The sequence below is a fragment of the Ochotona curzoniae genome, unplaced genomic scaffold, assembly GCF_017591425.1.
Source record: "Ochotona curzoniae isolate NIBS_2020 unplaced genomic scaffold, NIBS_Ocur_1.0 contig_430, whole genome shotgun sequence".
In the NCBI taxonomy this organism is placed as follows: Eukaryota; Metazoa; Chordata; class Mammalia; order Lagomorpha; family Ochotonidae; genus Ochotona; species Ochotona curzoniae.
Genome location: NW_024466219.1, coordinates 9,200,267 through 9,212,776, shown reverse-complemented (window position 1 = coordinate 9,212,776; position 12,510 = coordinate 9,200,267). Strand labels below are relative to the sequence as shown.

Below are 12,510 nucleotides of genomic sequence, written 5' to 3'. Positions count from 1 at the left end.
GTAATCCCAGACCTGACTCTTGTGTATGCATGTCAATACAGGGTCTGGTATAGTTCGTCACCCAATTTGGCCTACACGCACACTGTTAGTTGCAATTGCTAGGTCACTTGTCTTCAGCCCTGTCTTCTATGCAAACTAATGGGTGTTGCAGTCCATCCCGATCTTGCCCACTGCACCTTTTCCTCCTACGCCAACCAGTGGGAGTTGTAGCCTAGTCAGAGCAACCCACAGTAACCCCCAAAAGGCCCACCCACTGCCCTAGTTCCCATGCTTCCCACTACGTACAGCAGACTGGTCCTGTCTGCCCCACATCCCATTCAGCTCTCTTGCATGTCAAAGGGCATAGAAGCCTAGTTCAACCCAACTAGACCCCCTCCTTCTATCCCACACACCTGCTGGTGGGTGTCACTCTCTGTTTAGCCGTGCCTGTCCTTGTTTTCATATTCACAGTGGCAACTCAAGAGGGAGTGCCCACTGCTTCCCTAATGGCCTCATTCCCACTCCTGGATCTTGAAGTCTCCAGGTGGTACTGCAGTTTAGCTTGAAAGAATTTCTCACATGTGCCAGCTTATACTGCAGCAAAGCCCAACCAACCTTCACCCATTCTGGCTTCTGCATGTATAAGTAGGCACAGCCTGTCCAGCCTGGCTTGTCTCTGAACCAGCTTACATGAAGCCCAACAGATGCTATAGCCCTGCTTGGCCTGGTCTGCCTCCAATCCCTGTTCTCAGGCTCACTGGTGGGAGTAGTGGCCCAGCAGGGGAGCTTCCTGCATCCCCTGTACTGGGTGAGAGTTGGGAAAATAGATCGTTTTAAAAATCCATTTTCCCTTGACTGGGTTTGAACTGTAATACTGCAACAAGGTGGAGGAATCCACATTGGGGGAGGGTACAGGCAGGGGTTGGGGGAATCCCAGAGCCTATGAAACTGTGTCACAAAAGGAAATGTAATTAATAAAATAAATAAGTAAATTAAAGTTAAAAAAGTCAATAAGCCAGAGAGAGATACACTTAGCTTACTACACATTTTGTATTTTGTTTAACATTGTCTGTTCCTTATTCCTATGGGTTTAAATAATTTTCTTAAATGAGAAATTCACAGTATGATAGCTCTAGGCTCCTGTTTAACTCCAAGTGGACAAAAATAAAAACAATTTACAAAAAAACCCCTCCATTTTCCATACGCCTTTTGACTCTTGCTATGAATTTGTTTGGATAAGTGTCCACAAAACCGGTTTTTGTTTTTGTGTGCAAGGTAAGTCTGGATTTTCCAATCTTTACTAAGTTAAGCCTGGTTGTATGGCTAAATTTTGACCCACCATCTGAAGGATAATGGATGCCAAAAACTTTTTTGGAGGATTACTTGAGGGAAAAATATACTATGCCCTTAAGCTGCAAGGATCTGATTGCATCAGGACATTTTGTCTCACAAAGTCTTTCTTAAAAGCTATTTAGAAATCAGGCCAACACACTTTTCTGGAAGATTCTACAGCTTCTCCTGCTTGTGTTTGCAAGCCTGTTGGTCACCATGTCCATCTATTGAATGAAGCAGTGTTTGCAATGACCTCTGAGTTTGATAGAATTCCCTCTTTGTAACTCTAAGTTCAATATTTTTAAAAAGGTACCACCCCAACTCCGGTACAAGGAGAATGCAAAGCCTGTCACAAAAACGCATACACTATACCAAAACCAAATGATTTAGAAAGAAATAAGAAAAAGAGGAAGCAGTAAGAAACAGAGACAGGAAATTTAAATATTCCCAAGGGAGGAGTAAACACATAGACATATTCCAGAGACTTCCATGTTTGTAGACTCTGTGTTTGTATTTAGCAGCCCACATAGGCGGGAATTGCAAGATTTATTTCATACTCTTTATCACGATTTACTAGCCGTGACTTTTAGACGTGTAGTGAAAAAACATGTAAGCTGGAAGTTTCTCAGAGAAAAGATCACTTACCAGGAGAACGGCCGAGACTTTCCTTTTGTCCTGTGTGAAGGGACAGTGAAAATGGAAACCAAATTGTGCAACAACCTTACAACAAACGCTGCCCCGAGACGTAAGTCCAAGCCCGAGCACTTCAAGAACTCTCAAAGGCTGTTTGCTTTCATTCCTATTCCTCGCTTACTTTTCTCAGAAGCCTCTCACTTTATACTACTAATACATCTGTTTTCAAGAAAAAACATAGCATATTTAAGTATATGTATGTATCATATCTACAGTTGAAGTGAACACGGCAAAATGTTAAAAAGAAGAACTTGTCAAATTTTAAAACTCAAAGTGACACACTTATTTAAATAGTCCTCAATCAAAACCAAATAATTTCCATTTATTTTACCAACTTTGATTTAATCCATTCATAAAGAAATAAGATAATAAGCTAGATGGTGATTATTTTCTCATTGCTATCTACATCACCACCGAGGGTACCCAGTAACAAACTGGAAACTGCCTCAAAATTTCTGAAAATTTCCAGAACGTGCAGCAGATGCAAGCACATCTATTCATTGAGAAGCAAGAATGCAAATTTCTTCTGAGTTTCAGAGTCAACAGGCTGTAAAAGCAATGCGAGAGCGATGGAAATTTGAAATGTGGAACAACATTACCTACAAAATAGTGGAACTCAATTTAAGTTACGTATTTGTCTCCAATGTAACTACAAGTACACAGCTTTCTTTAGCAATCTGACAGATAACATTTAACATCATTATCAAATAGCATAAAAACTCTGAAAATTTGCTTTTAAAAGGCAAACTAGTTAGATGCAATTCAATTTCCAGTATAGCCTCTCTGCGGTAGGAGGGGGAACAATTCATTTTCCTCGGGAATTGAGGGGCGATCTGGGAATCAAACACTCCTTTATCTTCACCACAAGGGGGACCCTCTGCACCACAGCACAGGGCATAAAATGCCACGGAATCGTTTCCAGGTCCTTGGCCTCACCTGTGAATCCTGGCTGACAGATGCAAACAAAGCCTGCGGCTTCAAGGTTGCCCAAGGCAGGTAGCCCAGCAACACCTCCCTCTCCCTCGCGCTGCCTGGAGGACAGCTGCACACACTCCCCCGCGGGCTGGCAGGGTTGACTGCTGCATGCATCCAGCTGGGTCTCACACTGGGCACCTGTGTAACCTGCAAGATAGATCGAGGGAAGCTGCTGAGTGAAAGCTGACCACACTGTCCACCCTCCAGGAGCCAGCAATCAGAAGCTGGTCCAAGGATGCAGACATGGAAACCATTGTAGCTCGAATCACTTGCATAGTTTTGACCAATATCTGAGGGGATCTTCAGAAACTTCATAGAAAACATGTGCTCTGGGGAAAAAGGAAAACTAAGCATAGAGTAAAAAACCAAATTTTCCATCCAAATATACATGAAAAGATTTGGATAAGGCTTGAAATACAATGGAATTTCTGGATAACCTTGATTTAACCTGAATATTTTGATTTAATATTTAATAAAACAGAATGCTACTCATTCCAGTTTTGTAAACACTCCAATATTTAACTTTTATCAATTAAGCAATAAGATGTTTTGCAAGAGTGTAGCTAAAAACTCAGTAGTATCCACATAGTCAATCCTAAATTCTGTTGCAACTCAAAGACTAGACATTTCTTTTTTTAACACTCAGTGAGGCTGAGTAACAGATTATTTTGTATTTGCATAGATTTTGATGGATTATTACTTGAGGGCCAGGAGTAAATCAAGAAAAACAAAATGTGTGATTTACCACTTTATGCAACATTAAAATATTAGCTGTAAAACAAAACTCTGCCCAGGCTATTTCTTTGCTTTAACAAGACATAGGAACACTAACCCACTGGTGGTGGGATTGTAGACCGGTGCTTCTTTGATGGAAGTCACTCTGCAGAGTACTCAGGCAACTGAAAATGTATATACCCTAGGACCTAGCAATCCTCCACCTGGGAAATTATCCGAAAGTGATGTGTATGTACAAAAAGGCAGCCTGCATCTCTATATTCATTGCAGCACACTTCACAATAACAAAAACATGGAAACAAGCTAGATGCCCACTGGAGGAGGGCTGGATGATGAAATCATGCTACATCTACCCATGAAATGCTACTCAGCCGTTAAAAAGAACAAAAGCCCACCATTTGCAATCAAGGGTCCCAACTGGAGACCATTATGCTCAGTGGAATAAGCAAATTCCAAAAGGACAAAGGTCATATGTTTGCTCTGATATAAGAAAACTTCTATCCAAAATACAAAACAAAAATACAAAACAAAAAGATATAAACATAGAACAGTACACAGTTGTAATCCCACAAACGAATGATATAATGGAGACCAGAGTATCAGCAATCAAAGACCTCCAGTACTTCTAGTCCCAAATAAAAGTAGGGCCCAATAAAACTGCTAAATACACCTAGACAATTAAATACTATAGTCTCTACCACCATTTATACCTATAACATCATGACCTGCATGAAGAGCAGAATTCAGGGGTCACAACTACAGCTGAGAAGCAATACTATTGTAAAAACCAGGGGACAATGGGTGGGGGAGAACAGTGCGGGGAAAGGAAGGAAGTCCTACACTTGAAAAACTGTAAAATTAAAAAGCAAAATTATTAAACTTATAAATCAAATGAAAATACTTCTTTAAATTCATTCAATGACTTCCCTTTCACATAGAAAACAGTTGAGAGTCTGGAGCTGGGACACCGCACCCCGTTCTGAATGACTGTGTGTGGGATTGCTCACTGTGCCTTTGAGACAGCTCTCCACCAAGACACACCCATTCCCAGCTCAACATTCCTGTCTCACTCCGTTCTCTCTTGCTTGTCTCAAATGTTTTCTACCCCCATGACTTTCATAATGCTACCCTCTCTTCTATAAAACTCGTTTCCAAATACGTGTTTGACTAACTCTTTCCTAGTGTGCAGAGTTTATGCAATGACTTTACCTCATGGACATATTGTGGTGCAACAAATTAGGCTTTTTCTTGGGGCACTCACATCCCATACCGGAGTCCCTGGTACCTGACCAGGCTGTTGTGCTCCAGCTTCCCATGAAAGACAGCAGGTCATGGCTCAATTATTTGGAAGCCTGCCACTCGGGGAGAAGGCGTGGTGAAGTTCCAGGTACTTGGCTTCAGCCTGGGCAGGTTCTGGTCATATTGGGTCATCAGTGGATGGAAAATGAGTTTCTCTCTCTCTCTCTTTGTCTCTCTCCTGTTGTTCTCTATATACCTCTGCCTTTCAAAGATACATTTTAAACACCTCATCGTGTTTTCTGTCATTCCTTTCACAATTGCACACTAAACTGTATACGTGGCTTCCTCTTTGAGCAATGAGCTCCATAGATCAAGGGCTGTGTTTGCTTTATTTACCATCATCATGCCAAGCAGCATCTAAGTACAAAATCCTCAAACAGTGACTGAATAGAAACCAAACAGTACTAGACAATTGCTGAAAATAACAGCAATTGATACTTTAAACCTAGAGGATAAACCACAGAATTAATTATTCATGAGCAAGTAATGGGAATTTAATGTCAACTTAAAATGAGGTCAGATGCCAAATAATAATCATAATATACATTCTGTTGCTCAATAACATAATGTATTTATAATGTATTATCCTTGGATGTCTTTTTCAACCATCTAAACTAGCTGTTGATATAACTCAGAGAATCTACCAGCTTGAGATCACCCTGCCATACACATACATACAGTCCTGTGTAATAACCCTTGGTTGAAACTCTGACAGACCTCAACTTGAATAGGACCGTACTTCATACTTAAAATTACACAAGTATTCACTAACTGGGAGTTGGCACAATCAGACTTTGTAAGTGCTAAAGTTTGTTGAAGAAAGCTCAGATTATTCTTTTTAATTTTTCTTCTCATTGTAATATTAAGGACTCCAGCACAAAGCAGGTTAAGAGGAAATTTAAGGCATCTTAAATCTTCTTGCATTTCCAGCTCCTACATTTTTCACTTCAGTCGTGACCAGTAAAAAGATTCTGATTTATGGTCTTGTTGGTCCTAGCCCCACCACTGAAGCCCTGTGGGGTTTTATTTTCTGTTCTCTTTTCCCATGTCCATAAATAGACACCTTCAATCAAGGCCATATTCAATAGTTTGAAAGAGTTCTTTTCCAAAAGACTGTACAGTGAAGCAATATGATATTGAATCAAGTCTCCAGGGTTATTATATAATTTTTGTTTGTTTTGAACAAATTCAATCACAACTAGCGTTTACGGTAGCTGATTCTTCTTTTTAATTAATCACATTTGAAATGAGAACCTTCAATCACAGCAGTGAATTCTTGCTATTGCATTCTGGGGCAGTGATTTCATAAGCCAAGAAAAATGGTCTTTTTTTTTTTTTAGGTTATAGAGAAGTTTGCAATTTTAGATAATCTCTTTATATGCAATTTTGAGAATCAGGTCTAAAAATATGCTGATTTTTAAAAATTTAGTCATCCAAATTAGAAACGCAAGGCAGAACTGTCCTGAGTCTGTGTCCCTATGTTAACCAAGATTTCTCTAGCTGATCTTCTGCACCCTCATCACCATGGGATAGTTTTGACAAACAGATCTATCTCTGTTCTAAACTACTGTCCATCTTCTTACAAAATTCTCTGACTCATTTTGTTTTGTTTATTTTCCCCAATAGCTTTCCACTTAGCTATTAGAAAGATTTTAAAATGTATGTATTTGAAAGACAGTATCACTCACACATGTATGCATACACACACACTGGGAGAGAGAATCTTCCATCCAATATTTCATTCCCCAAATGCCCATACTTCCAAGGCTAGGACAAGCTAAAGTTAGGGGTTGAGAATTCCATCTGATTCTCCCAGGAACTTGGTCCATCATCTGCTGCTTCCTGAGCACATAGGCAGAGAGCTGGATCAGAAGCAGAGTAACTGGCTCTCAGACTGGCACTCTCCTGTGAGACATGGATTGTCAATCAGTGGCTTAATCCTCTGTGCTACAGCACCTGCTAGGGAGGTATCCTTAAGACAATATAGTGGACATGCTGCTTTCCTGTCCCAGAGCTCTCAGGACAGATGAATAGCTCTTGTGATTTGGCTTTAGTCTTGCTTCCCTACTCCATCTATCCACCACCATCTCTTCATAGGATTTTTCAACAATCACTCCAACTTCAACATTTGAACACACTCTTTCCTTTATGTGCTTGAGATCCTTTCCTTATATGCTCAGGCATCTTTCACACTTTCAAAAATAGTATCACTTTAGTTTACATATCCCTGTATTGCATCTCCCTTTATCCCTCTTCACATAATTTACCATAGCTCTTTATAATACATTTCTAAGAACTAATCTCCTGAGAATAAGGAGCCATGGGTCATGTCTTTTTGCTTCTGAGGTCCTAATAAAATAGGCATTAAAACCTACATGGCTTGCACGATATTGAATTTGTAAATGAATGAAGCAAATACAATTACATTTTATGGAAGAATTTGTGAATTACCCAACACCACTACAAACCCCCTATGGAACAGACTCAGCTTGACACACAGAACTCCAACTCTGAGTATAGGACATGGCTTATGGTAAGTCACCTTTTTCTAAGGCTTGAGGAGTACTTGATGTATGAGATCTTTGTGCTTATAATTTTATTCTTTAAAGCAATTCTACAAGCAGAGTATTTTTATTATTGCTACAAAAATGAGGAAGTTGTAGATGAAGAGGTAAACTCATTCAGTTTACCTGTTCAAAAAAAGTTTGTGCTATTTAAAAAAAATTATTGATTTTTATTTGAAAGTCAGATTTACAGATAGAAAATAAGAAAGAGAAAAATTCTATATCTAATGTTTCATTCCCTAATGGATGGAACTGAACCAATTCAAAGACACTTCCTTCGGATCTCCCACATGGGTACAGGGGTCCATGGACTGCTTTTTCAGGCCATCATCAGGGGATTGGAAATGGAGTAGCCAGGACTAGAACCAGTGTCCATATGAGATGCCAGCACTACACATGAAGGGCCAGTCTACTGAGCCACTACACCAGCCCCTATTAATAATGCATTTATCCTACTCCTAACACATCTGCTTCAAGTCTGTCACTGGACAGAGAGACTCCTCATTGGTTAAGAACAACAATATGGGCAGCAATCATCAGAGAATTTTCAGTCTTTCAGTCAAATTGGTGACCAAAGGGTAGCAGATATCCTCCAATCATTTTCTCAAAGTATAAAACAACGTAAATGGAGATTACCAAGCAAAAGAATTTCAAAAGTCTTTTTTTTTTTAAATTTTCAGGTATCTGTGTCTTGCCTGGAAAACATATTTTATCAAAGATATTGTAGTAGCAATAGGATATCTTTCAAACAGAATTTAGTACTGAGTGGATTGACTCAATCCCGAGGCTCTTTTACTCAGAGAGACGGACATATAGCTACAGAGCATCAGTATGCTTATACAATTAAGAGTTTGAACATGTATGAGTTTATCATTACATCCCCGCCATGGATCACAAAAGAAAATAGATGTGTAAAATTGTAAAATCTCGATTCTATCAGTGAAATTCTCTTAATAACTAAACAGTTGGTGAAACGAGACATTTTCCAAAATGAACATCAATATTGACAGATGGTCTGTGATGTAAGATTAATGTTACCCATTTTCTTGCTTGCTTTCTTTGTGTGTGTGGGTGCAAATAGGAACAGGATTTATTTAGATGGGGGAGAATAAACATACACTCACAAGCAGGTGTGGGTCATTCCATATTAAAAAATATACAACAGTGAGCCAAAAAATTGCTCATAAACAAGTAGAAAAAAAATGACAGTATCTGTACTTGAGAAGATTCACCCAAAAGTAAGAGTTGAAGTATAAGAATGCAGAAAGCAATGCAAGCAAGGGTAATGTTTTTTAGGACATTCTGCAGTGAAAAGACAGCTCTTGCCTTCCTTTCGCCCCTGTTTATGAGGTCATGAGTGGTACCCCAATTGGATATGCAATAGCGGCTAGGGTCTGAGCATGCACTCTGGTTCCAGACGCTACACACTCATCTTGGGTAGGTGAGTGTATCAAATTGACAGTTAAGGAGATATCATTTTAAAGAGTTCCTGCTTGCCTAAAATTTAACAAGCCACATCACATCCATACTGAAAGTTTGGCAAAGATATAGAGGTATGGGAACTCTCATTCATTGCTGGTGGATGTGCAAATGGTACAAGCATTTTTGAATGTATGTTGGCAGTTTCTCACAAAGTTTAACATATGCTCACTATATGATCCAGAAACTGTAATTCTTGGTGCTTATACGAGCAGGTAAAAATATGTTGGTACAAAAATCTGCATGTGGATGTTTATGGCATAATTGCCAGAACTTGGAAGTAGTCAAGCTGTCCTTCAGGCTGTTGAACATGTGATATGCTGGGTCATATGGTAGGTGAATTTTTAATTGCTTAAGTGTCCTCTGTACTGACTTCCATAGTGGCTGCGTAGCCTGCATTCCCACCAGCTTTGGAGAAGGGTTCCTTTTTCTCTGCAACTTCACCAGCAGGTGTTGTTGGTAGTTTTCTGTATACGGGCAATTCTTTCTGACATTAAGTGAAACCTCAATGTTGTTTTTGAATTCTCTTTATTGCCAGGCACCTTGAGTATTTTTTTTCATATGCCTGTTAGCCATTTGTAATGTGTCTGCCCATTTCCCTTGACCATTTCTTGATTAGTTTGTTTTGATGTTATTGTTGTTCTGGAGTTCTTTGTATATTCTGGAAATTAGCGCCCTGTCTCCTTCGTAGTGTGAAAAGATCTCCCATTCTGTTGGTTGCTTTTTGACTTTGTTGATTGTTTCCTTTGCTGTGCAGAAACTTCTTAGCTTAATGTAGTCCCATTTGTTTGTTTTGATCTTAACTTCCCTTGCTTTTGATGATTTTTCTGAGAAGTTTATGCTTACAGAGTGTTTCCAACTTTTTCTTCCAAAAGTTCAATGGTTTCTGAGTGAAGGTTTAGAACTTTTATCCATTTAGATTTGAGTGTTGTGTATGGTGAAAGGTGTGCGTCTTGCTTCTTATTTCTACATGCTATTAGCCAGGTGTCCCAACAGCGTCTATTGAAGAGACCTTATAGTACTACTTGGCAAAGCAGGCTCCCTCCCAGCTGAGGGGTACACAGCCGCATGCTGTAGACTGCTGAACTCCATCCTTAGGAGAACATCAGCAGGACAAAGCCTGACAACCTGCTTAATCATCAATGGACTGGGTTCTTCTTTTCCTAACCTCTGTCTGTAGCTAGCTCTTCTCTTTAAAGGCTGTTTTGGCCAGGAGAAAAAGGACACAGTTTGTAGACACTATCATCTCCTCAAGAGTGCTGGCTTCTTGACATAAAATCCTTCATCTCAATAGATATCATGCTGGTGAATGGCTGCCTATCAGGCAAGGCCTTATGATTTTGCCATCTAACAGGATGAAATGGGAGAGAACAAGATATTTTTGGACAGTAAATCTGCTTGACAAGGTGATAGTGTGCATGGCACATTATACATATGTCAAAGCCCATAGAAGTGACTACACAATAGAAAGAATGAATCTTATTGGTCTTCTTGTTAATAATAATGAATTGGTATCAGTTCATTATTTGTGACCACTGTCTGGAGGATGAAGAGATAGAGAGAGAGATGAGTATTACAGACAGACTGGATAACACAGGAGAAGTAGGCTGAGTAATGGCTTTCCAAAGATATCAAGTCTCAATCCCAGGAGCCAGCAAAGGTATCCCAGAAGAGAAACGGCCTTTGCCTTTCTCTCCTTGTGTCCCATGAAGCCTTCCGTGTCTTCCTTTCACTTCTTGGCCAAAACTTTCTGTCAGCCAGACTTGTGGAGCCATAATGCTTTCTTTGTTCTTCTTATACCACAGCGACTTCTGTTAACCATCTCAGATCGTCTCATGTGCTGTCTTCGTTTTTGTTTGTGTCTGTTTTTGATGATGCTCTTATGTTTATTTTTCCTTCACTTCTTGTTTCATCTGAGCATGCACATCCAATCACCTCTTATATGTAATTTCTAGTGATAGCTCATATTTGGTCAATTTATATTCTTATTGACCCAGTAAATGACTGGGATAATACATCTGTGTTCAAAATATCCTTCCACATCATCCATGACCATCATTATTATCATGCTGCCTGACACCATGAATGATGGCGTAGAATACTACTCAACACTGAAAACTACAAGAAAGATTTGTTTTTTATCATTAACAGTAAGAATTTTAGCTTCATTTCCTCTTGGAAAATTGTTCATATTTCAAACAATAACAATAAAAATGCCAAAAAAAAATTTTTTCTCACTCACCAGGCCAGCAGTGACAAGTGTAGTTGTCAACATTGTCCTCACAAGTTGCATTATTGTGACAAGGGTTTGGCCAACAAAGAGGCAACATGGTCTCGCAGTGTGTCCCTGTGTATCCACTGCCCAAGCAGTGGCAGGTGTAGCTGCAAAGTGAAAGAAACTTTCATATTCGCTCTTGGTCACAGTGAAATGAATCGTGTGTATCCTGCCTCTTCATCTGGCTATCACCATAGCACAGGGGCTCCTCAAACTCTGAGGGATTTTTACTGTAAGCTTGGAAGTATTACATGTTTCATATTAATGTCTAATCATTGTTTTAAAATTATAGCACAGTTTCATGCAAAATTATCTGGAAATCATGACTGCTTACTTCGATCTCATCATCCATAAATTGCAGATAATAGTGTCTATAACCCAGAGTACCTGTGATATTGAAATTCAAATACATTTCAAGATCAAGCACAGTATCTCAAGGGTCTTGAAGTACTGAACACACTGATATCAAAGAGTAGCAAACATCATCAATATTTTTCAAGACAGTAGAGATTCATTTATATTATCCCGGCATTCTTTTATATAGAGAGCTCACTGATAAGGTCTCATATAAAAAATAACAACCAATGAAAAGCTCAAGAAAAGCACCCAGAGAACAACTTACACTGTTCTTCCATTTTCACATTGCAAGTCTTTCCATTTTTCCACTTTTAACTATTCTTTGATTGTGGGGGAATATCTGATTATCCCTAAATTCAAAACTGCTGAGAAAGTTATTGACTCCATCCAGGGTGATCTTTTAACTGAATAGAGTCTCTAAAACCATTTTAAATGTGAAAAGTGGATATGCACAGTCAGCACAGATAAAACAAGGATTTTGGAGTTGGCATACCCATGGATGAAAACACAATTACAAACCTGTTTACCACCAAACACAGATGTTAAGCTAGAAATCATTATTCCACTTGTTTATCCTGTACTTTTCTTATTTAAAAAGCCTACCTGGAGGCTCTTAAAGATCAGAGCCCCGTCCCCAAGGGCTTAGCAGGCAGGCTAGTGGACCTCAGTCATGGAACTAAAAACCCCATTTGATCCCTTTGGTCTGTTTGTGAAGATAGTGTCTGACTTTCCTGTATACTTTATAACATCATGTTATGCTACATTGTATAAAAATAAAGTCGGTAATATTGGTCGACTTTGCGTTTATCCTCTCAAAACTTA

General features: G+C 39.3%; 1 protein-coding gene across 1 annotated transcript in view; it reads right to left on the bottom strand.

Annotated features, from left to right (window-relative positions):
• CRB1 (crumbs cell polarity complex component 1) overlaps positions 1-12,510 on the bottom strand; it is a 186,490-nt gene that overhangs the window by 102,952 nt on the left and 71,028 nt on the right. Inside the window, exons 4-5 of the mRNA XM_040985196.1 lie at positions 11,299-11,438; positions 2,941-3,126 (exon numbers count right to left, since the gene is read on the bottom strand). Of these exons, the coding sequence (XP_040841130.1) occupies positions 2,941-3,126; positions 11,299-11,438 (326 nt within the window). The remainder of the gene's footprint in view (positions 1-2,940; positions 3,127-11,298; positions 11,439-12,510) is intronic.